The 26,777-nt window shown below is 36.0% G+C and overlaps 1 protein-coding gene across 1 annotated transcript in view; it reads right to left on the reverse strand.

Moving 5' to 3' along the window:
- Positions 1-648: 648 nt before the first annotated feature.
- The window catches only part of Tyr (tyrosinase), a 73,315-nt gene continuing 47,186 nt past the window's right edge, over positions 649-26,777 (reverse strand). The window contains exons 4-5 of the mRNA XM_004658118.3: positions 9,367-9,548; positions 649-878 (exon numbers count right to left, since the gene is read on the reverse strand). Of these exons, the coding sequence (XP_004658175.1) occupies positions 649-878; positions 9,367-9,548 (412 nt within the window). The remainder of the gene's footprint in view (positions 879-9,366; positions 9,549-26,777) is intronic.

The raw sequence follows: 26,777 nt of genomic DNA on the forward strand, positions 1-26,777 counted from the left end.
TGTTGCAGATTGTTATAGGAGACGGGCCCTGTTCTTAATCAGAGTAAAAAAAGGAAAGGTTGTTTTCCACCCAAAGTTCACATACACTTTAAAGCAGGAATGCAAACTACACAGAAATCCCATGATTCCTAAAGAAAATAAAATATATGTATTTTGCCACATCTCTCAAGTTTGTTTTCCTCATGAAGCTTCTAATGCATGATGCGACAGTAAGTTCAGTTGACATAGTATGCTTTTCTAGGCAAGCAAAATTATATCACAAGTTCAGAAGCATCAATTGATCAAATTTTGTCAATATTTTATTAAAATCAAAGAATCAAAGTAAAAGAACAAAAGGAAGCACTTCTTTAAGTAATTAATGCAGAAACCAAGATCCAATTTGTTGTAATAAGAAAACTTTTATCCACATAACAAGTAACAGTAACTCATTTCCAAACACCATGCTCTTCTTGGAAACATGAGCTCGAGAAGATGCTGTGAAGAGGCTAAGAAAAACCAGTAAGATGGCACGTGGTTTGCCTGGGTAACAGAAGAAGTACCTTTCATATTAGATTACAATTCTGAAAATGTTTTTCACTGATAAATATCATGGTTGATTTTCGTTGTTGGGATATCACCTGGGTAAATAGTTAGAGACTTTTTGGCTGTTCATAAGCGGCTCTGGTAGAGTAAGCTGTGGCAATCGTCTTTCTCTGGGAGCAGTGGCTGCCTTTCCTCGGGGAGCTGCTTTCGTTTGTGACTACACAGCAGCCTGCCAACGATGCCACACAGGGCAGCCGTGAGGAGAGCCCCTACCAGGGCTGCCCCAAGAAGCCATGGCCAGATCCGACTGGCTTGTTCCAAGTAGGGCTCAACGTAGTTTTGAAAAAAGCCTGGATATGAAATAGAAAGACATCTCAGTATTTTTATTTATTATGCTTTTTTTCAATTTATATACATGTATCGTTTTACATAGGTTATAGTTTTGTATCCCTTCATGACTGGTCTCCTTCCCTGAGTGTCCTCCTCTCCTCAGTGGGGTCCTTGGTGTGCACTGTGGGGTAATTAGGGCTTCTGTCAGTCTGGGTTGGGGGGATGTTTCTGGACCTTTCTATCCACTCTGTGGCTCATAAAATTCTTGCTGTCATTGTTATCATCATCACTCTTGCATGGCACTTCGGAGTCCGACACCAGGATTTCAATGCCAACTCTTAGTTTAGTAGCTGGATGTGCCTGGGCAAGTTACATCGAAGCGTTCTCATTTTCAGTTTCCACATCAGGAAAAAGGGAAAATGACTTCTCTCACTGGAGTAACTTGAAACTTATCAATATCCCTGATATGTCATGTGCTTCGGATTGTTACCTATTCTTTGTGCAGCGGCCTCTGCTGATTGTGTGCTAATACTGAGAGTGTAGCCCAGGACTTCCACCCTAGGTCTTCGGGAACTGTTAGGAAGGAGAAGGTCTGCTGCTAAAACTGTAATATTCAATAGCATCTCACCGTTGCTATTGGAGTAATTAATAAGCTGATGTGTTTATACATGGAATTTGAAATGATACCTTTCCTCCTATTCTTTACCCTTCCCTTGCTGGAGTAGGAAGTTAAACATTTTTTCATGATCCCTTTCCTTAGGTATAGTTAAGGTCCCAATGGAATCTAGTTTCCAGAATGGTTTATTCAGCATCACTGCTCAGAATTCACCGTGCTGGAACTGATCAGGTGGTGCAGGTACTAATGCCCTGCTTCCCCAGTGTGGAATGCAGCCAGCACATTGACATGTAGAAATGGGAGCTAGGGAGCTGGGGAGAGATCCTATCTTCAAGCACTTCAAGCACATATTCTTAGTCTCATTCTGCTTATACATATTTTGAATAATCCCCACTTTGGGGGATTTTGTTAACAAAAAAATGTTCTTTTAATCTAATCGTATCCCCTGTAGTTTCTGTTATTTGCACTTTCTAACTATTTAGAAAAGCTTATTATCTATCCACCAAAATAAAAATGAATACTTTGGGATATTATGGAATTATAATTATATGTAAACTATAATAAAAATTAGATTGGGGAAAACAAGTAAAAACATTATTTATAAGGTATTTTGAAAACAGCGTGTATCAACATGAAGAAAAGTTACAAGGTTTCATTGTTACCATAAACTTGGTAATGTTTAGAATAAATGAAATTGGAATATTCTCTTTGCATTTGATAAAACTGTTGAAAGCTAATCATGTTTAAAGCTCCATATTCAAATATAATAATGGTATAGTGTTCCTGCCTTATGTGGGATTTCAGGGATAAAGTCCCATGCATTTCTAATGTTTGTTTTTCCTCTCCTGATTCTGGCCACCATCCTATTGTCTGCTGCCACTAAAACACCTCTAAAGCTCACAGAACTCATTAAGGATGACTTGAATGAAAGTTTTATTTCTACTCATCAGAAAAGACAATAACTTGCAAAAGATTGACATTATAAAATTACAATGCAAAGTATTTACAACTTTGACATTTACTTATAAACACAATGGAAAATGTAAAATTTGTTTCCATCAATTATGAAAACTGGTTTTCAATATATTTAGGAATTATTTTGAAAATGAGTCAGTGCCTCTCTTATATTGCTCTTAGTTTTTAAAGCATGTATTATAGTTAAAGTGCCTGACCAAGTATGCAAGAAAATTACATATTAAGTAGCATTTCCTTTATTATGAAAGGTTCAGTGTAAGTAATTTTATAGCTTTTTAAGTACTGTTTCTGTATTTATTTTTCTGTTCTTTAGTTTTTTGTTACTTTCTCTGGTTCCATTCCAAATAATACAAGTAATTCCTGTCAATAAAGAATCTTCTTCAAAGTAGCATTTTTAGTGTCTACTTAAAACCTGAACACTTTTTTCTTGGCTATCTACTTTTGAATACCAACAAAGCAACTTTTTAATTCTTTTCCGTGTCAAATATTTCTATTGTATTTGCTGTCAAACATTTTCCTTAAGAAGAATTGCAAGTTCTTTGTTTTGTACATTGTCATTTACCAAGACTTCTTTTTTTTTTTTTCCATTTTTAGACACATCAAGAAAATGAGATAGCTGAGAGCCATTATGCTAATTCAAGGGCTATGTAGTTTAGAAAGATTGACCATACTTATTAAAAATAACTTGGTGAATAATTGTTAGGGCAATGGTTGTATGGAAAGCAATTTGTAACATCCATTATTATTTCATAATAATTTCATTTATATGTTAACTGAAGCTGCTTTCAGTTTTTTCCCCCTTCTCAAATCTATGTAAACAGTTGACTTTCAAGATTTTCAAACTGTTTCCTTATTTTATCCTTGTTGACTCATGGCACAATAACTCATATGTTGTAATATTTATGTGGACATGCTACTTTAAGGCCTGTTGCCAAATTTTGAATATAGACCTTGTCTTGTGCATTTCATCACTAATTATTGTACTTATCCATTATTTTATTCCTAACAGAAAGATTTGCTAAGGACCACTGGATGGCAAGTAATAGTGTAGGCAAAGAGTGTGACAAGAGCTACGACGGAGTACCTCCTCTGAAGAAAAGACGAGTGATAGCTTAGCAAATTTTTTCAAGAGAAGTGTTCTAATAAGCATGTGTAAAGGTAACCTCTTTCAATAATTGGCCCATCAGCATCCCATCATGGTGGTAAATAGTTAGCACCACAAGAAAATGAGATGGTATACACCAACAGATGGAGGGCATAACCTTTCACTGTTAAATCTTTTTGGTCTTACCATTTAATCAGTTATCCATGCAACAACAACAACAACAAAAAGAAACACTTGTAACACAATTTTTCAAAACAGTGCTAAATTTGATTATAAGGAAAAATAGTTTGACAAATGCCAGATATTAGCTGGCTTTAAATGAAAATACTTAAGTAATTATGGACATGAATACCTGCTGAATGATGAATATTGGCACTCTTGGACTAAATTATTTCAAAGACTTTTAAAGGATACTTTCTTAGAAATACTGATGTTTAGCAATGAATAAAGGTAGATTTTAAATACTTTGAAATTGCAATGGGAGCAGTAAGAAAGAATGATTCATGAGATAGAAAATAGGCAATTACTGCTGTTTATTTTAAAGTCAAAAATTCTAAAGTTAGCTATGCAAATTCACACCTGCATATAAAGCACTCCAAATGGATAAAGCATTTCCAATCAATTTATTTTCTTTAATCTGATTAGAATTAATATCTCTGAGCCTCTGAGTTAGTTTATCTCACCCCTCTTACTCAATAGAGCTTTTTGCCTTTTTAAGGAAAACATATCCATGTGGACACTAAGGAAGAACAGTGAGGATGTGTATGAGTAGAAGATAATCTAGCAGCCAAAGGGGAGATTATTTGGTTTAGGGTTACTATTAGCTACTGATACCTTTGCAATTTAGACCTAGTCACTTCCTTATCTTTCTAATTGTCAGTTTATTTTCTTATGAAATGAGATTAATACCACTAGCACCTAGAAGTTTATAGATTAGCTGAGATACCTGCTCTGTTGATACCTCTCATATTAAGTTCTGAAGGGAAGGTTCTATTTTGAGTTTCAAACTTGGATATTGTGTTCACACACATTTATCCTGATGTCTAATGTGTTTTCTTTCTCTGTATAACAAGACATGTGGGCTTCTTCATGCCTTCCCCCTTTCATATTGTTATTATTTCCATGAATGTTTCACAGGCCAGAGAAGTGAAATATACTCCTATAACTTCTTTGCTTCTCACTCTGTATATATGAACCATTTGCAAATTTCCCTTAATTTTATCCTCAAAATATCAAAATCTTTTATGCTTTCTTCCTCCTTTCCCACAAGCGTGGCTGCAATCCAAACTGTCATCACTTCTCCCCTGAACTCTTCTGATGACATTTTCATTGACCACTTTGCATTTCTGCACGTGCTTTTTAATGGATTCAAAACTTTTGGCAAAATGGCAAGCTTTTGAAAGCTCAAATTTTACCACAATGAGTTGAGCCCATCAACATTTTCTATTCTAACAAAGTTGCCAAAATCCATAATCACAACTCCCTCCTCACTAGTTAATTCCACTTGTTATATTGATATCATCTGAAACATCATCTCATTGGCTTATAATAAAAAAGGTCCTGGTCTAAAGAGATGCTGCATTATGCAAGGAGTTAAGGTATTTCCACTCCAAAAGCTTAAGGGAAAAGGGAGAAGAAAAGAGAGAGAGAGAGTAATAAAATATATATGGTATGAAAGCAGAAATGGGGACTATTTTCATGGAGGTAAGGAGACCAATAAGAGATCAATAAATTGATAGAGGAAAGCAGTTTAGGAGGGGAATAAATATGGAATAATGTAAAATATAATATGTGCATGATAATGCTATAATGAAACCTGTTACTTTGTATTGTAACTAAAAAAAGTGAAAGATGTTTCTCTTGCAATATAAGCAATGTAGAGTGAGCGAATAATCTATGTAAGATAATATCTTTAAAAAGTAATTAACTAGTGAATATATGCACAATAAATAAAAGAACCAATAAGATCACCCAAAAATGTCTTCAATGTTGGAATACTTGAAATATGGCTCAAAGTACTAATCAAAAAGTTTTGGGGCCTGGTAGTGCATGCCTTTAATCCAAGTACTCGGGAGACAGAGGTAGGAGAAATACTGTGAGTCTGAGGTCAGCCTGAGGGTACATAGTGAATTCCAGGTCAGCATGAGTTAGAGCGAGACCCTACTTCAACACCCCCCAAGACCCCCCCCAAAAGTACATTTTTATAGAAATCTTCACTATATTATTAGTTAATAAATACAATCTTTCATGATAAACTTTACTTACATTCAAGTTAAATCATTGATTTCAGCCCTCAAGAAATTTTATACTTAGAAGAGAAATAAACACAAGATAAAGTCTGGCCTTCTAGGGCTTTGCAATGCAGATTGAAATGGTTCAGATTCATAAGTAGAGAATTGCCATGCAAATCTAAGAAAGGAGCAATTAAACATTGCTATGTATATCTATGAGTTTGAGAAATGCCAGAATTTGAGCAAGCACAACAGCCTGTTGAAACACGTATGCTCACAATAGAGTCTGGCACCTTCTGTAATTGGAAAAAAGAGTTAAATTTTAAATCATAAAACACTTAATGGTGTATATACTGTATTTTTTGTGTTCCTTTTTATAGAAAGAAGAAAAAATATATTACTTGAATCTTTCTCCCCCTCACTCTCTTTCTATTTCACTATGTAGTTGAGAATGGCCTTGCAGTATTTCCTATTTATTATTTTATTTTTATTTGCAAGAAGAGTGGGGAGGGAGGGAGAGAGAGAGAAAGAGAGAGAAAGAGAGAGATATGGGTGCAGTAAAGCCTCCCACTTCTGAAACTGAACTCCAAATACATGCAGCACTCCATCTCTGACTTTATGTGAGTACTGGTGAATAAGGCATTGCAAGCAAGTGCCTTTTACTGCTGAGTTATCTCTTCCTCCCTGGCCTTACACTTTTGATATCCTACCACAGCTTCCATATTGGTTTTTTTTCCTGGTATTTTTTACATATGAGATAGAAAAATAAGTAATTCTATCTACTCTATAGTGTAGTAATAAAGATAAAAAAAATTCACATATAACATCTGAAATAGTAAAGTTTCTGGCATACTAAGTCACTCAATTTATGTTAGCTATTATAAAATGACTCAGTCATGTGACTTTTCCATTGTATCACCAAAAGACTTTTCTTTTCATGGTTTGGTGAGATGGTGAAGTGGATAAAACACTTGACATACAAACACAAGGACAGTAGTTTGTATCTTGGCACTCATGTAAATGCCAGGATGATGAGTGCACCTCTGGTAATCACAGTGCTTGAGAGGTGAGACATGGTGTATCTTATGGCAAGATGGCCAACTAGATGAGGCCATTAGGTGAGATCTGTGTTCAAGTTAGAAATTCCCTCAGCACATAAGGTGGATAGCAATTAAGCAAGATAGCATACATCAACTTCTGGCCTCCACCTCATGCACTCACATGTGTGGCCACATGTAAATGAACATACATATACTCCTATATGCCATACACACATACACATAAAAATAATTCAGTAATCCATAGAGAGTATGTAGTAGTTTGAATCAGATGCTACCATAAACTCATGTGTTCTGAATGGTTGGTCCTCAGCTAGTGGCTATTTTGGAGGTGGAGTCTTGTAGATCAGGTGTGTTTCTGGGCGTGGACTTAAGGTTGTTATAGCTAGCTCCACCTTGCCAGAATGTGGCTCACTCTGCTGTTGCTCTTTTCCATCTGCTATGGCAGAGATGATGTTCAGTCTCTTCTCATGCCATATTTTCCCCTGCCATTATGGAGCTTCCCCTTCAGACCTTAACTTTCCTCCCATCAGCTGCTTTGTTAGCGAGCTTTATTCTAGAAATGAGAAGTTCACAACCACAGGGCACATCTTTTCAGTTTGTTTTCTTTCTATTTTTTTTTTTTTCATTTAGATATCCCCTGCCACTTTATGCTGCTTTTTATTTATCTGTTTATTTATTTATTTATTTATATACTTTTAATTTATGTGACTTGTCTACTAATCCTTCCAAACTCCATCTAATCATTACACAAGTCCTTGATTTCCAACCTGTGGCTCTGTAGGATTTTGTTTGTTTCACTTTACCTTCAGACTTGGAGCATCCTGAGATTAAAATCTGAGTTAGTTATTGCACTGTAACTAGAGTTGACCCTAAAAGCCAAGAGCTGACAACGCTCACTCTTTTGTATATGTTATTTTTGTTATCTGAGAGTCTATTCATGATTCAAGAGTAATTCATGAATATAATAAAACATCAATGTTTATTGAGTGTCCCTTAAACACAGGCCATATGCTATTTTACTGGTTTGGGGCTTTATGTGTCAGAGTGAAAACATAGAGTGGTAAGAGGAGATGACCTAGTGTCAAAATATAGTGCCTCCATACATTGGCATCTAATACATAATAGTTAAAAGTTCATTTAGGGGATGGAGAAGACAGGTTAGTGGTCAAGGCATTTACCTGCAAAGTCAAAGGACCCCAGTTCGATTCCCCAGGACTTACATAAACCAGATGCACAAGGAGGTGCATGCATCTCGAATTCATTTGCAGTGGCTAGAGGCCCTGGAGCACCCATTATCTCTCTCTCTCTCTGTACCTCTTTTTCTCTCTCTTAAGTAAATAAATACATAAATAATATATTTAAAAGCTCATTTAAAGTTTACTAATCAGTGTCAGTAATTTAATCTCTTTGTATGGAAAACAATATCACCTCATAAATGGTTGATGAATAATGCATATATTATGGTTTGATGTAAAGTATTCCTCAAAGGCTCATACTTTAAAGGCTTAGTTGATAGCTGATGGATTTGGGAAGTGACTGAATCATGAGGATTCTGGCTACATTAATGGATTAACCAACTAATGAATTTATACTTTGATGAGAGGTGTTTGATAGTAGGATGTGAGATCTGGTTGCAGGTATTAAAGAAGTGGGATTTTCATTTTGTCTGTCAGAGATGAGAAGCCTCAGTCACATGCTCTGGCCAGCACATTTCTGCCTTCCTTCAGGGGCTAAGCAAAAGAGCTATTGGGTCATAGGCTGAAACCTCTGAAATGATGAGCAAAGTAATATTTTCCTCATTTATAATGCTTTTCTGAGACATTTTCCATTGCAAAAATCATAGCTATATAGAACACCAGATAGAGTACAAAATTAGTAGTCATTCTTAGTGTCTATTTCTTCAATGTTGAGAAAATGTTAACATAGTTTTACTTAAAAAGATTAAAGTCCAGCTTTAGTTCTAGTCTTGGGTCTTATGTTACTATCATAACCATAGGAATTGCAATTAGCATTGGGATAGCTACATAATACTCATTATTAATTAGACTTAATTTTTTTTCTTTTTAATCCTAGCAAGAAGTTTCCAATGATAAATCTATAATTTCTTACCTTGTATACTACTACACTAAGCTCTTTAATGTATCCCATAGTAATTCTTGGAGTTATTCTGATCTAAATATTTCAGATGCATGAACTGTGGTACATGGAATTGAAGCAAATTGTCCAAGGTCACACAATAGTTTGCTTACATAGCAATTATGGTTTTAAAGCTTTCCAATTCTAGTATTCTCCAATAATTTTTCCATTCAGAATGTCCAGTGGTAAATGAGTTAGGTATAAAGCTTATGATTGGAATTTGATTCATACAATAAAAAATTGGTGACATGTTGAATATGTACTGGTTTAATATGTATTGTCAACTCAAAATTTGAAGATAACATTGTAGAAACAAAGCATTTTAAAATCATTACAAAACAAATTGATTATACTAGTTTCATCAATTTATGTGAAAGAAATTAACCTTACCTGATTCTTGTAGGTAGCTGTAATCATAGCCCAGATCTTTAGATGAGGTAAAGAAATCACCATTTCTATAGAGAGGTATGAAAGGAACCATGTAGGCCTCACGGTTATGCCCAATGGGTGCATTTGCTTCTGGATAAACTTCTTGAAGAGGATGGTGTCTTCTGAGCCATTGTTCAAAAATACTGTGGAGGATAGGATTACTTTGATTCAACAATATATTGTTTCTAAGAGAAATATTTGAAATTCCCAGAGAGAAAGATGTGCATTAAACATAGAAATATGCTAAATATCACCAAACTTTGGAAATACTTTGGAAAGTATTGGCTTAATTCTGACAAATCTCACTAATTAGAAAGAATTATGAGGATTTAATGTTTATTTTCCCCTGAGGAAAAGACTGAAACTTACAAAGCTGGTTTAAAACCTCCAGAATATTATATAACAAGGGTAGTTATTGGTTTTGTTCAAATTCATCATAGTCATAAATATAAATTTTGGTTCAAATCTTAAAATAGACTATATACAATTAAATTTAAAAGATATTGATCTTTCTATATATGTCAAAGGAATAAAATAATTTTTAAAAAAGATTTTAAAGAACCAAACAAAAATACAAGTTGTACATTTCTAACACATATGGCATGGAATAGACAATCCATATGAAAATGGAGGAATGGGGGCAATGAAAATGAAAACAGAACACTACAGCAAGACACAGCAGGGAAAAGACCAAACCCAGCAGCTATATGTCTTTTATCTGTGACTTGTGATGAAGTCATATAGGCTCCAAAAGTCTTGGTAGCTTCACCCCTCAAGCTGTGCTGCTTGTAATCTTGCTCTTGGGCGGTATTTGCCTGGAGTGTGAGGCTTTCCTTGTGCATATCTTATGTCTTTATCATCTCTAACATTCTGGAGTGTCTACTGCATAGTGGTCATCTTCACAGCCCAAGTAGGGCCCCTTTGCAAGGACTCTGACTCTGCTTCACATTGCTTAGCCTAAGTGTAACTATGGCACAGTATTTCATGACATTAATGTAACCTCTTTCATTATTATGCAACCAGTATCACATTCACTATGCTGCCAAGTTCTATTTTCAGTTTTTGATGAAGTCTGGCCTTGAACTACAGATGTTGCAGCCTAAGTATGTTGACCTTAGAAACAGAGATGCCCTTTTGCATTCTCCCTTTGGGCCTTTTCCACTCAAAAGAATCTGCATCCTTACTAGATTGGTCTAGTTAGGCAGGGTCTTGATCTCAGGGCATCCTTCTTATTGTACAAAGGAAAACACTAGATTATTTTTTTTTCCTTTAGTGGTGTAAATCTTTTTAACAATTACAGCTGATTGAACTGGACCTTTAACTTTCTGTGCTAAACATTTTATTTTTCATACCTTTCTTCTGTGCATTTTGCTCTCTTTCATTGTATACCTTTATCAGGGCCACAAAGAGAAAGCATGCCACAGTATTAATGCTTTTCTGCCTTGAAATTTCCTCCATTATTTCATCCACTATTTGGTCAAGTCCTTAGTACATGGGAAGAATTCAGCCATTTTTTTTTCCTTCATGTCACTTGAACTTCCTCTAGTTCAGTTCTCAATAAGTACTATTCCCCCAATATGAAACCTCAGAAGTAGAGCTTCCAGAGTGCACATTTCTCTCTGCCTTATGGTATGTCAAACTTCTACAAGAGTGGTCCACTAAACTCTGCTTACAATGTTGAAAGGCTTGTCAGTCCAAAGTTCCAAATCCTTCCACATTTCTCTCATAAACCATTTCCAATGGCCTTTTACACACATGAACAGATAACAGAAATCATTGCCCTCTCACACACACCCTATTCCTAATACTAACTTTTTATGTTATGTTCCTTATTGCTAGGAAAAACTACTTAACAAGAAGCAGCTTAAGGATAAAAGGGTTTATTTTTGGCATACTATTGAGAGGAGAAACCATGGTGGTGAGTCATGGTTGGAACGGAAAACCAGTTTCATATCATGCATCAGTGGAGAGGAAGTAGAGAGAGAGAGTGAATAGAAAGTGGATCTGAGTTATAAAACCTCAAGACCCACCCCCAGTACCATAATTCCACAAGCCAGGCTTTTCCTATTAAAGGTTCCACAACCTTCTCAAATACCACACCAACTAGGGATTCATAGACATGAGTCTACATGGGACATTTTACAGCAAAACCATGATCTCTGAATTTGTTTCTCTATACTTGGAGCTTCGCAAACTTCCTTTATAAATATGTCAACATTAATTTGTGTTAAGTATGTTAACTGGTAAGAAATCTAAAGAATTGAAGGATACCAAAATCCAGTAAGAATGGATTCAAATTTCAAGCTTTAAGAAAGTTTGCAATGAGCCATTAAAAACATGACAAAGAAAATTATTTTCTTATTAAGGGTTGTAACAGAGGGAAATTGTATGAGACCTGGGTTTAAGGACTTTCATGGAAGACTAGCTCTATGGTTTAATAGATTTCTGGTGATGAAAATCATGGGAATTCTTGGATGTCTCATTGTGATGAACCAACAAAGACAATGTCCAATGTAACATTTTTTAAGTAAGTGGTAAGTAAATAGGCTATTATTACTTTTAATTTTAAGTTAGGTACTAAAAGACAGTATATTTTAGAGGGGAAGTTATATAAAATTGAATAAAAATATGTTAATCAAATTTAGAATTACTATGTTAGCAGTTTAAGTATGATAAAGGGCAATGTGGAAGCAAAATGGTGATAGTGACCTTTTCTCCACAAGTTAAACTAATTCTGTTCACTTAGAGAATATGGACTTCGAGCATGACTCTGGTCAATGTTGAGTTCTTGTAAATTGATGAAGATATGAGAATTGTGGTGGTTTGAGTGAGAAGTGTCCCCATAGCTTCAGGTGTTTGGGATTCAGTTTCCTAGTTAGTCCTCAGCTTGGAGTATTTGGGGTGTGGCGTTCTGTCAGAGAAGGTATGTCACTAGCGTTGATCTTAGCTCCAAACTTAAGGTTTGTTCTGAACTGCCTTTGCTTTCACCATTTCTCTTTCTCTTTCTCTCTTTCTTTGCTGTGGATGTATGATGTAGTGAGTCAGCTTTCTCTGTTATCATGAAGCTTCCCCTGGACTCTGTAAATCTGAAATAAATCCTTTCCTTCCATAAGCTGCTTCTGGTTAGGTGTTTGTTCCAGCAATGAAAAGATAACTACAGTAAGAAGGTACTGATAAGCGCTGACAATTTGGCCCTTGAATGTCAAATACTTTACAAGATAAACTCAGCCAGGCATGGTGGCTCATGCCTTTAGTCCCAGTACTTGGAAGGCAGTGGTGGGTAGGAGGATCTCTGTGAGTTCAAGGCCACCCTGAGACTACAGAGTGAATTACAGGTCAGTCTGGAGCTATAGTGAGACCCTACCTCTAAATAACAACAAAAAAATAAGCTCATTATTAAATATGGATTATTGAGCATCTGTAGAAGGGCAATATCCATAGGCTTTTCTAAAATTCCAAGATAAACAGGCTATGGCAAGGGAGATTTGTAAAATTTCTTAACCTTTTTGTTTGTTTTCCTTTCTTTTTTTAAAGAGAAAACAATACCTATTCCAGGAAGATATTGTACAGATTAACTAAAATAACACAAGACACAGAGGTAGGTGTCTTTACAATAGTAGCTGTGCTCTGTTCTTTTGTAGAGCCCTTCATTATTTTCAATATAGCAGGAGAACTTTGTAATTGATGAGGGGTGTGAGATATGCAATAGAGATACCAAGGCTGTGTATATTTGAGCAAGGTCTTTAATTATGTTATCTTAATGACAGGTGAGATTGAGAATGATTTTAAAAGCTTTTTTTCCTGTGTCTCAGTTTTCTCAACCTAAAGTATCCAAAGCTGACTTAACAAACAAACCCCAAAGTCTATTTAAATCCAATGGTTTTATAAACTATTTTTTTAAATGTTAACTTCTACTATTTATTCACAAATTTAATTGTTCATTATAGGCAATTGAAATAACACTATCAAGAGGTGAAAGAATAATATCTATTTGTTCTATATTGTTCTTTTCTCTTGTTTTTTAAATGCTTACATAATATCCCATACATACTTTGTCAAAAATGAAATCATGTTGTAGATACTTTATATAAAAGATATATGATTTATATCAAACTATGTGTTTTCAACTGGTAAATTATTTTAACTTTTATTTTTGAATCTATTATCATAGAATCTTAGATAAGAAATCCTTCCTCAACTCCTATTACAATCTGACTGATGTAGGAACAGCCTAATGTACAGTGAGTCACTAGAAAAGGGCTGGAGGAAAAATTTGTACTTTGTGTCAATTGAGAAAAATTACAACTATAGTTTAATTTAAAATAATCTTGTTTCTGCCAAGAAATTTTAAAAATTATCTAAATAAGACAAGGACATCAATTTTTAGCACCAGAAGATTTAATGGCTGAGACCATTAATTTGCTTACTACCTTATCAACCTTTTAAAATGAGGGTATTAGTCTTGATTAACTTCTCCATTGGTGGTTATCATCTTCAGTTAATTTCATCAAACTGTGTCCAGAATGGATCACATTGAAATACCAATATATAAGTTAGATAATCACCCTGGCATACATTTTGTGGAAAAATCTTCATATCAAATATTCATTTGAACTGTATCTGGACAGTTTTCTGGAAATGTAAGTAACCATGAAATGCACCTTAGGGAAACTGGGGAAGTCGTTGATCATTAAAGCCTGGGATATTTTGTTTCAAGTCTGACAAATAAAGACTCTGGTGACTCTTTCCCTTACAATAACAAAAAGTAGTGGAAAAAAAAATCACTCAACAGCTTGGTTTGAAAACAAGGCCTCTGGGTAAAGTAACAGCCCAAAAGCTATGGATATAAGTGTACCTAAGGAATATGACTGAAGTCTACTTACCAGGAACAGAACAGGGACTCATCAAGTGGTAATGGAACTTAGACACTTTGAAGAACACCTGGAGACTTGTTCCAGGCTGGGGATAATAGTGAGAAACTCCTTGGAGGGACTTCTATAGGAATTACCACATAAATTTTTGATTCTCAATTCAAACATTCTATATGGATTTCATGATGCAGATCCAAGAAAGATTCTTGCCAGACTCTGTCAAGGGCAGGGAAGAGCCATCATAGCAAAATATGTCAAGAACCTTTTCTACAAGAACCTTCAATTAAAGGGAGATGACTGCAAGAACTTATCCCAGCTAGAGGAAGCAAATTCCTCTTAGTCCAGGCTGTTTTCCTGTCTCATCCATCTTGTAATGGCTCCACAGGCCTATTAGGGTTATCAGGCTCTACCTAAATGCTTCATTTCAACAGCTGCTCCTGAAACCTTGTGTACTTGGATCCATTCCACCCATTTTTCATGCTTCAGAGATCAATACCAGGTGTGCAGGATGTAGTCATGTTTTTTTTTTTTTCTTTTTTGTGAAAGATGACCACTTGGAATTTATTTTCTGATTGGTGCAAGACACAATTTTACAGGGTCAGGAAATTGTGGCGCAGTGAGGGAGGAAGGAGCTTTCTCCAGTGTCTTCTGGTGTCTGTTGCTTACTGCAGCCTGTCTAGTTTGCAGGGTGGGGAGGATGGGCAGGGCTCTGGCCTAGCACCTTGGATGCTTGGGTTGTGGTTCTGTCAGGCCAGGATGGTGGCCTGGTGCTGGCTTGGCTGACTGGCTGCTTTTTGTGTGGTTTCTGCTGCCTGGTTACTGGTGACCATGCTGCTGAAGGTCTGGGGGAATTCTGCCGAGTGCTCAGGGGACTCCTAGACTGTGGTCATGAATGGGAGAGTGGACTTCCCAAAGAAGAAGTTGGCCCACCAATGACCAGGGTCGACCTTGGGGAGACCTGGGTGGTGGGACATGGCATGTCCGGGGGAACTCAGCACTCCCACAGCTGTCTCTGGACATTGAGCCCAGCATGACTGCGGTGCTTCCCAGCTGGTGGGCCCCGGGTACCTCTGCAGCAAGAGAGCTGCACAGGTGCAAGTGTGCCTGCTTGCCCCAGCCTCAGACACTGAAAAAATAGCCATATTCTTAATTCATGGAGGAAGTAAATCATAACCAAGTAGAAGAACTACAATATTAAGGACGACTATACAATTTCTAAGAAGGACATATAGGGAAGACCAAGGCTAAGGGGTGGAAAGTAAAACAAAGACATAAAGGAAATTCGAGCTACGGTACAAATTAAACACAGGCAGACACCTCTTAAAATTAGCTTATCTCCCTACTAATAACTTTTTAGACCAGTTCCAACAATTCAATAAAAAATAAAATAAATTGTGGGGATAGAGAGATGGGCTAGTGGATAATGTGGTCTCCACTCAAGCCGGAGTATTGAAATTTGATCCTCAGCCTCCATATGAATAGAGGGAAGCTGTGGTGGACTTTGAAATTCCCAGCTTACCTATTCTATGAGATTGGAAGAGACAGGAGAAATTTCTGGAAACTCATAATTAGCACAACAAATATCAGCAGAGCAAGGATTCAGAGTGGGAAAACCTGCCTCAAAGGTGGCAGATATACCAGGATTGATCTGAGTGCAGCCCTCAGATCTCTACACGTGTGTCATGGCCTGAGCATGCCTGCACGCGCACACACACACACACACACACACACACTCAAAAACAAACAATTTTTTAAAACATAAAACCACAAGGCATGTCAAAATGGCAAGTTAAAAAAAAAAAGCCTAAAAAGACAAAGCAATCATTAGCCCTAAAAGTCCAAGAATAATAAAACTACCATTTTAAAAGACTACAGAGTTCACATTGAGGATGAAGGATTCACACACTGAACTCAGTCCTCAATGTGGCAATATTTTGAAGCACTGTCTTAAAAGAGGTCACTTGGATGTAAGGGCTCTGCCTTTATGAATGGATTAATGCGCTTGTCTTGACAGTAGATAAGTAGTCTAGGAGGGGGCTTGCTATAAAATTGAGGTTAAGAGGCTGAAGAGGTTGCACAATGGTTAGAGGTTCTTGCTTACAAAGCTTGATGTTGTGGGTTCAATTCCCTAGTACTTATGTAAATGCAGATGCACAAAGAATTTGCTTGCTCAGCAGGAAGTCCTGCCCATTCTCCTTCTCTCTTTCTCTCAAATAAAGGAATACTTTCAAAAAGTGAGTAGACCTCTCTTGATAGTCTTGCTATACTACTCTATCAGAGGTTTCTGCTCTTTGCCATTGGACTTAAAGCAAGAAGGCTCTTGATAAATGCAAACTGCTAATTTTGGATAGTCCTGGCTTAAGAACTCTAAGAAACAATTCTCAGTCACTCGTCAATCACTCAGGCTCAGGTTTTCTATCATAGCAGCAACAATTGGCCAAGACAGATAGTACAAGTGATGAACAAATTATACGTGATGACCACAACAAACCACAAGTTAGATTCAAATAATTTGCACTCACACACATTCCATATGGAAAAATCTATAAATATGTAATTTTTGAAAAAGTGTATTTTTATTAAATTCTTAATAACAGTGTAAATCAAAAATTGTGAGAATCATTCCTTTGGTGATTTGAATAGGGAAAAAGGTGGATCTATGAGAGGCTGGTGATTTTTCACTTGGACCTTAGCAGATTGTGCCATTCATTTATCCTCACCAGTGAGCACACTGCTTTTCCTGCAATGAGCATTGTGCCAGGTGCTGAAAATACAGTCATGAAGGGCTGTGCTTATCTTTCAGGATGCTAAACTTTGCTATATAACTTCATGGAGTATATAGATGTCATGAGAGAATCAGGGACTTTCCTACCTAGAGAGAACAGAAAAAAGAGATTGTGTGTGTGTGTGTGTGTGTGTGTGTGTATTTGAGTGCAATATTCTTTATAGGCTCCTGTGTTTTGAATGATTGGTCCAGAGCTGGAGGCAATTTGAGAATGTTGTGGAGCCATTGAGCCATAGAGCCTTGCTGGAGGAGGTGTGTTACAACACATGGTCATTTATTTGCCTTCCCCACTTGGTGTTGAGAGTTAGTTTACTCCTGCTGAATCTTTCCTGCTACTGTGACAGATACGATGTTCAATTGTCCACTCCGCCTTCCTTTTCTGACCATTGTGAAACTTTTCCTAAAACTGTAAGTCAAAATAAACCCTTCCTTTTTATAAGCTGGTCAAATGTTTGGTGCCAGCAACAAGAAAATAATTGCAGTGGGGGTGGAGTGATACTTGAGCTTAAAGTTTTAAAACTAAGTAGCAGAAATCTGGGTAAAATAATAGATAGAAATGGAAGAGGCTGGCTCAGAAGACAAAATTTCAGGCCTAAAGGATCTTGGGACATGCATGTGTCACCTACTGAGTATGTACATAGCTAATAAAAAAGAAAAAATATATATAGCCAATAAAAATAAATCATGCTAAAAAAAAAAGAACTGGAATGAAGGGTATGTGTAAATACTTGTGAGTTAACCCAGAAAATGTGAAGTTTTACATAAAGGTATTGTGTCTAAATACTATTTGGACATGCTGAAGGGCCGTTGGAGGCTTTCCATCAAAGGGGTTTCAGAATAATGCTTAATTCATGTATAAGTAGATGAACCAACAGCTAGGTTTCAGGTTTCAAAGGGAATAAACCACAGAATAAATTTTTATTGAGGCTATGGGGAAAATCTTGGAGCCCTTGTCTGAATGAGAAAAAAGTCATGTCATTTTTTTTTTTTTTTTTTTTTTTTTTTTTTTTTTTTTTTTTGGTTTTTGAAGGTAGGGTCTCACTCTAGCCCAGGCTGATCTGGAATTCACTGTGGAGTCTCAGGGTGGCCTCAAACTCAAGGCAATCCTCCTACCTCTGCCTCCCCAGTGCTGATATTAAAAGCTTGCACCACCACACCTTGCCCCAAAGTCATCTCTTTATAGCTCTGCTTCTAATGTTCCTGTATCATGGGAGGAATCTGGAGAGTACTTGAAAAAATTTTCTGATAAACTTTTTTTTAAAGAACTTCACACTTTAAATAGATTGTCAGAAATTAGTAGCTTTTAATGAAAAAAAAAAATCTCTGGCATGAAACTATGACATTCAATTGAGGCCAGTGCCAATTAGCCCTAATTTCAAGTATATACACAAAAACTTCTTAACTTAGTCAAGGAAAATGAAAACAACTCTTTGGGGAATGTAAGAGAATTAGAATCAGATTAAAATAAGTTAGACTAATGAATAAACTTAGAAGAACTTAGCATAAAAACTTAAAAGAGCTATAAGAATTAAAGTTTTTAAAAATAAGGCAATTAAGAACTATTTTTCTAATCCCATAAACATTTAAGCATATAATTAAGTGGCAAGCACCCCACCATGAGCTATTTGGAAGGGAATGTGGTTGTGATATGCACCTATATTTGAAAGATAATGCATTAGACAGAAGTTGCACTCAAGTCAAATGAGTCAGGCTACATTCATGAGCTTGTCAGGGTGAAGTCTTCAAAAGGGGCTATAAAGACTAGCCCCTACATAAAGTGTTGACAATAAATGGGGTCTAGGTATTCATTTGTCTTTCAATTAATGACACTAATTGGTTTCCAAATCCTCAGTGTTCTTATATGAGAGGTCATGAAAATAAAGCCTACTTTATTACCCCTCCAAGGTGCCTACTTACTTATTCAGTAAAACATCCACCATATGCTCAGTATGTGCTGAGTTCCAAGTATAGATACAATTGCCTCTAGTGTCATGAGTCCCATTTCATGTTGTTGTAAAAACATATATAAAATTTCAAGGCAATGTCAGTAAAGCTTTTGGAAGAATGTAGATAAAACCTGTGCGATTAAAGGAAGAACAACTAACTCACTGGAGGAGACAAGAAGCACTTCACACCAATGGTGGGATTTAAATTATTTGAGAAAATAATGCAGAAGGTATTGCATCCAAATCATAGATCCACAGGGGATCTTGGTACACAAAGAACTGAAAAATAAAGTAGGTTGGTGTGGGATGGGATGGATAACAGTGCTGAGTCAATCAGAAGTGAAACTAAAAATGCAGGACTGTCAGATTATGACAAACCCTGTGTTCATGGTGGGAGAATTTGGTCTTCATACTGAGGGTTAACTTGCCAAGTAAGTACCTTATATAAGGAATGACCATGATTGGACTTGAACCTTCTAATTATAATTTTATTAGATGTATATAAGATATATTAATGCATAATGAATCAAAATTGATTTCCTATATTTTATTGAAGGTCACAGAATATGATTGGACTAATAGCGAATCAAACAACTTCTACCTTCTTACCCCTGAGTTTCACAACTATAGATTCAACAAACTGAGAATTAATAATTTTAAAAGTGTGTATTAAGTCCAAGCTTTCCACCAGCATTATTCTATAAAAATAAAACATAAAAGCTATTTATATCACATTAACACTGTATTAGATATGTGGTACAGGGCTGGAGAGATGGCTTAGCGGTTAAGCGCTTGCCTGTGAAGCCTAAGGACCCCGGTTCAAGGCTCGGTTCCCCAGGTCCCATGTTAGCCAGATGCACAAGGGGGTGCATGCGTCTGGAGTTCGTTTGCAGTGGCTGGAAGCTCTGGCATGCCCATTCTCTCTCTATCCCTCTATCTGTCTTTCTCTCTATGTCTGTCGCTCTCAAATAAATAAAAAATGAACAAAAAAAATTAGATATGTGATACAAAGACAAATTGAAGTATACAGAAGGAAGTTCATAAATATCACACAATTTTCCAAAAGGTCATAAAGTATCTCTGGATTTTTCTGTCCATAAAACCATGGATTAAACACCCATGAATGCCCAGCACAACTGCAATAATTTTCTGTGAAAAAACTTTTAAAGACAATTTCATATACTTACATAATGTATTTTGATCATAATAGCCTCCTGCTAACTTCTATTCTATATTAACTTTCTCAAGATAGTTATTCTATGTTTCCTCTTTCTAAAATTCCTCCTAATTCAACAAACTGTTAAATTATTTTTATTGGTCTTTAAAATATAATTATTATAAATTAACTGATACATACATAAAAACAAAAAATAGACATTTATCGGGTACCATGTGATATTTTCATACATGTATATTTCACATAATATGTATATCAAAATAAGCATTCCTGGGCTGGAGAGATGGCTTAGCAGTTAAGCACTTGCCTGTGAAGCCTAAGGACCCCGGTTCAAGGCTCGGTTCCCCAGGTCCCACATTAGCCAGATGCACAAGGGGACGCACGCATCTGGAGTTCGTTTGCAGAGGCTGGAAGCCCTGGCACGCCCATTCCCTCTCTCCCCCTCTATCTGTCTTTCTCTCTGTGTCTGTTGCTCTCAAATAAATAAATTTAAAATAAAAAAAAATAAGCATTCCTATCTCCTAAAAGTTTAACACATTTTAGTGAAGTCATTGAAAGTACCTTAATATAGCTTTTGACATATAGAATCACTGTCTTCATCTAGAGTCATCCTATTGTAAAATAGGTAATTAATACTCTTCTAGTCCAAATATAACCTAGTAGCTGTTGCTCAAGTTTTCCCCATTCATCTACAGTTCTCAACAAATACTAATTAACATTCTATCCTCAAACTGTAAGGCATCAACTTTTTAGATCCACATATAAGTCATATCACATAAAACTTTCTCTTTTAGGTTTATTTCACTAAATATCATGATCTTGTTTCATATATATTGTTGTAAGTGGTAGTATTTAATCCTTTCATGGCCAAGGTAATCTATGTATCATTTTTCTTTTTAAAAATATTTTATTTATTTGTTTGCCAGCAAAGAGAGATAGAGAAGAGAGATTTGCAAGTAACGAGAGATAGAGAGAGAAGACAGAGAGAGAGAATGGGTGCACCAGGGCCTCTGGCCACTGTAAATGAACTCCAGATGCACATGTCACATTATTCATCTAGTTTTGTGTGGGTACTGGGGAATCAAACCTGGGTTGTTAGGCTTTAAAAGCAAGTGCCTTGACTGCTGAGCCATCTCTCCAGTCCCTGTATCATTTTCTTTATCTGTTCAGTGTGTGATGAACAATTAGACTGCTTTCATTTCTTGGTTATTCTGAGTATATCTACAATAAACATGAGAGTACAGATGTCTGTTTGGCACATAGATTTTAAATTCCTTTTGAAATGTATCCAGTAGTGGGGTTTCTGAGTCACATGATAATCCCATCTTTAAGCTTTTGATAAATCTCTGTATTATTTTACATAGTCACTACTCTGACATTTTCAATATCAGTGTGCAAGGTTTCTCTTTTCTCCATATCATTGCCATTACTTGTTATTTTTATTCTTTTGTTCTCTCTTTTCTTCTCGTTTTTCTCTTCTACCTTTCTATCCTTTTCCTATTGTCTTTCTTATATACTTTGACAGATGCATAGTGCACATATATCTTCCAAAATCCTGTATGTCATCTTTTTCTATTATTTTCATTGCTACAGAAAGGTTTTTGTTTCAGGAAATCCAATTTATCTGTTTTACATTGTGGTTCTTGTGCTTTTATGATATTGTCAAAAATACATCACCATTGTAATTTTCTGAACTATTCCTTGAACATGTTCTGCTAGTAGTTTACTAGTTGAAGAACTTTAGTCCATTTTGATTTGATGTTTTTAACTTGTGAAAGAAATGTACCTTTGTAATTTTATGTTCCAGGAACCACTTAAAAAACTGTCTGCAATGCATTCTATTTTTATAATTCTTTATTTGAATGATAATTTTAACCACTTTGATAATGAAAATGACTATCTAATTCAGTAGTAGTTGCTATTTGTTAGGCATCTTTAATTTGTCCAGTTATATGCTAAGGCTTTAGCATACATCATTATTGTATTTCTCCAATAAGAATTTTGGGAAGTTTATTGGCAATACTAGCAGTCATGAGAGCTTTGTTATATAACCCTACCCAGGTAGTAGTCTAAGTATTTTATATTTAATCTTTAAAATACTATGTTATGTTTTATTTGTACCCTTGTTGTACAGCTGAGAGAACTTGATAACAAAGAGTAGCCCACTATGCCATCTCACCAGCACCTAAAACATAAATGTTTCACTTGTTTATAGATGTACTCATAGAAGCCAGGCTACAGCTTGGCCACAGTTGACAATAAGTATTCTATAAACAGTCTTCCTAGAGGAATTCCAAATCCATTTACAAGGAAACTGTATTAAGTGTTTCCTTGAGATGTATGTTTAGCAAACAGTTACCGAGCATTTATCTGCATAGGCATGTATGGGTAGTATATATTATAAAATGGAAAATATGAAAGTTTTAAAGGCAGAATTCATCCCTTAATCAGATTTTAGGGGAGTAAGTCACTCATATGTTGATAACTTCAGTTATTTATATTTCTTATATATTTATTCAGTAGCCTAAGGACCTAATTATGCAGTGGAGTGATGCCTTCAAGTGCTACAGACAGAGCTTCATCCTTCATAGCAATAAAAGTTAGGTAAGTCCCAGGTGTACAAACTTGGTATAGCCATACTCTTATATACACAGCACTCCTGCCAAGAACACCAGAAAATACCCTCTAGTTTTTTGCACCCAAACTGAAATGTTGCTAGTTTCACAAGCACCAAAGATCCTTAGTTCTTTTCCAGTGATGGTAGATTCCCCTGTCTCTGAGGACTACAGTGGAATAGTCCCTCATATGCCCAAATATAAAGATGATGGTCACTCCTGTATTTGGAATGCAGGCTCCTTTTGCACTTACGGCTCTGTGGGAATTGGAATAAACTGTAAGAATAAAATATATGAATGAACTATGGGGACGAGCTATGGCAAAAAAAAAAAAAAAAAAAAAAAAAAAACCTTGGGAATATTGCATATGGGCCTTCCAAATAACTGTTTTGAGACTATTGCTGTGAGACATCTTTTCCTGATAGTTCTTGTTTTATAACTTGCTCTGAAGTTAATCTTAGCAACATACAATCTACCTGCTTAATATAATGTAACCAGGTTTTCTGTGCCTTCATTTACCTTTGCCTTGCACAGCACAGATGACCAACATTGGCAAGGAATGCGTAGTGATGCTAACTGAACTCAATCCACACTCTTTGCCTTACTTCCTCAGTGTCGTGGCTGCACTCTTGACCCAGAGCAATATGTGCCTAAAATCTGTACATTCACAGCTGTACAGAGGCTACATGCAATCATTGTTCCTCTTACTGCGACAGATGTTAACCTAGCTTTATCTATTCTGTAGCTCCAAGACGTCCTGTTGATAAAAATCTCTGGAGGTCTCATCATCATTTTGTATCATCAATATGTCACTTGCCAACTTATCTATACCATCACATTGTCTTCAAATACCATGTCCTCCTCAGCTATAAAAAACTAATAGCAGTGTGGTTCATACTGATTAAAAATATATAGAGAAAAATGGGTAGAGAAGAATAAAGTACAAAATATATGGCTTTCTTCCAGAAAAATTTGAATTTATTATATAGTCAATAGAAAATGCTTTTGCTATTGGATAAAGGGGATGTTGTCAAAAAGCATGGTGAATAGAAACATTTATTTGGATTTGTTCTATGGTACAGAGGTTTTTTAAAGATTGAAGAATGAGATCTCTACATAGAGTATGGATAAGTACATACGACTTATGCTAAATGTAAAAAAAAGAAAAATTAAAAGCACTTTTTAAATCTATGACAAGAAAATAAAGAATGTCACAGATGTTTCAACACCAGGGATAACATCTGGAAAGAGAAATTTACCATGAACTCAAGTGTTTCAGGCAAACAGCAAATGTTCCATGCATGCCTCAGAATAGTTATGATGTTCAATTATAGAAGCATATGGAACACAAATGCATTAATGTATGAAATAATGATACTAATATAATTTGAAATGTAGATGAGAAAAAGGTTGTGTTTAAGACTAGCATGAAGAACTAAAAACAATGAGGAAAGCATCCTTTAAAAAGCAAATGCAACTACAGCTTACAACTTGACATTTGAATCACATTTAAGGACCCTGACTACTGGAAAGAACCCACGAAAAGAGATATGAAATGCTGAAAAACAGATTATTTTCTGTCTGTTTTATCCACTGTCTACATAATATTGGATGTAAGAGGAGATACTCTACTGGGATTAGATACATAGCCACTTTTTCACCACTTTTTTCTTTTCTTATAATAATAATCTTCACCTATATATCTCTATCCAGTCCTTTTTCTGTTCCTTTATTTTATTTTTTATTTTTTTGTTTTTCAAGGCAGGGTCTAACTGTAGCCCAGGCTGACCTGGAATTCACTCTGTATTTTCAGGGTGGCCTCGAACTCATGGCAATCCTCCTACCTCTGCCTCACGAGTGCTAGGATTAAAGGCGTGTGCTACCATGCCTGGCAACCACTTAATCTATATTTAAAGAATTTTTTTTTAATTTATTTATTTGAGAGCGACAGACACAGAGAGAAAGACAGATAGAGGGAGAGAGAGAATGGGCACGCCAGGGCTTCCAGCCTCTGCAAACGAACTCCAGACGCGTGCGCCCCCTTGTGCATCTGGCTAATGTGGGACCTGGGGAACCGAGCCTCGAACCGGGGTCCTTAGGCTTCACAGGCAAGCGCTTAACCGCTAAGCCATCTCTCCAGCCCTTAATCTATATTTAAAAATGTAAATTACCACGTTGACAAAGAGCAAATGTATTATACCGTTTCTATGGAATTTTACCATGGGCAGACAGAGAACCATGAGGACAAGATTCCTATTTTCTTTGCTAAGAAATTCTTTCCACAGTGGTGGAATTAGAGCCTCCCTTTCTCAACATACACAATGCATCACGGAGACCAAAACAGCAAGTCAACAATGTTCATCTCAACAAGATTCAGGAATATGAAACCAAGGGAGCTATGTACTTTCTGTAAAGTCACAAGTTACAATCCACTGTTTCCTATTTCCTTCCTAGTGATTAGTGCTGAAATTTATTAAGCTGAAAGGATCCCCATAAGAAATATGAAAGATAACAGGAACTTCAAAAATCTATGAATCCCACAAGCAATGGACTAAGGGACAGTGATTCTGAGGATAAAATGAGCTATGCAGTCACGTTAACAACTCCTCCTTTGACATGTCTGAAAATTCCTGCCTTCAAAGTTCAGATGGATGGCATCCTATCTTGAAGCCATTCTTCTAGCTACTTAAACACTCTTGGACATTTATTTTTTATTTTTATTTTTATTTTCTTCATTTTTTGAGGTAGGGTTTCACTCTAGTCCAGGCTGACCTGGAAATTACTATGTAGTTTCAAGAGTGGCCCCGAAGTCACGATGATCCTCCTACTTCTGCCTCCTAAATGCTGGGATTAGAGGCATGTACCACCACATCCAGCCCTTGGACATTTAGAGATAATAATTTAGTTTATTCTTTGCATCTCCAAATTTTTAGGACTTTCTTCTTTCCTTTTAAGAACTGAGCAATGTGAATAAAAGCCCAATTTTCCCCGTTCTCTTTGTGCATATTCAGTCTGGACTCAAAACTGAGGTAAGGATGAATGAAACGAAATATTCAAACATACTAATTAAACATATTGATATTTAGTAGGAACCAAGGGAAAAGCTTTTTTTTTTTCCTAAGTAAAGATATAAATTGGTACTATCAAAAAGTCATGGTCCTTAAAAGAGAGGAGCATTCTTATATTTATAAACCTACTTTACACACATCACAGAATATCAGGACTCAAAAGAATGCTGTCATCTCACACAGGATATGATAAATGCATAGCCATTTTTTTTTTTTTTTTACTGTTTTTGTGAGCTTGTCATCCAAATGGATTGGAAATCATAGTAAAAAAACAGTAGCATTTATGTGTATATGTTATATTAAGATGTCATTCAGTCTCTATTTAAAGTAAAAAATTAATCATGATTTTCACTGCTGGAAGGGCAGTGGGAGGGACTCTCTGGACTTGTTGTTCTGTGGAATAAGCATATTTGGCAACAAGTATGTGATCAAAACCACCATTTATTCTCTGGACAACATTCTAAGGGCACATATAAAAAGTAAGACACTTTTATTCAAAAAATCTTTCATGCATTAAGAACAGTGAGTGTCTGTGACATATGAATACAAATACTTCCTCTCATTAGATGGATATTTTATAGAATCTGTAGAAACGTGTCACCTTAAGAGAAAATTTATAATACACAAGCAAGGTCATTCAAGATCATTAAACTTCTTTCAATACTCTTTTGTAATTTTCCATATAAAAACCATGCCCTTCTTTAGTTAAAATGATTGATAAGTCCTGCCCCAGCTGCTTTTTGGATTGAGGTAGGAGGGTCACAGATTCATGATGTTATTTCTAAGTGAGTTCCAAGCGTTTTAAGTTAGTGTGAGATCTGTTGTTCAGGGTAAAATGAGTGACTGAAAGAGTATGAGGTTATCTGCCTAGTTGACATTTTCTCAGGATAGAAATTTAAAGAGTACCAAT

This window comes from Jaculus jaculus, chromosome 3 (assembly GCF_020740685.1).
Source record: "Jaculus jaculus isolate mJacJac1 chromosome 3, mJacJac1.mat.Y.cur, whole genome shotgun sequence".
Classification (NCBI taxonomy): Eukaryota; Metazoa; Chordata; class Mammalia; order Rodentia; family Dipodidae; genus Jaculus; species Jaculus jaculus.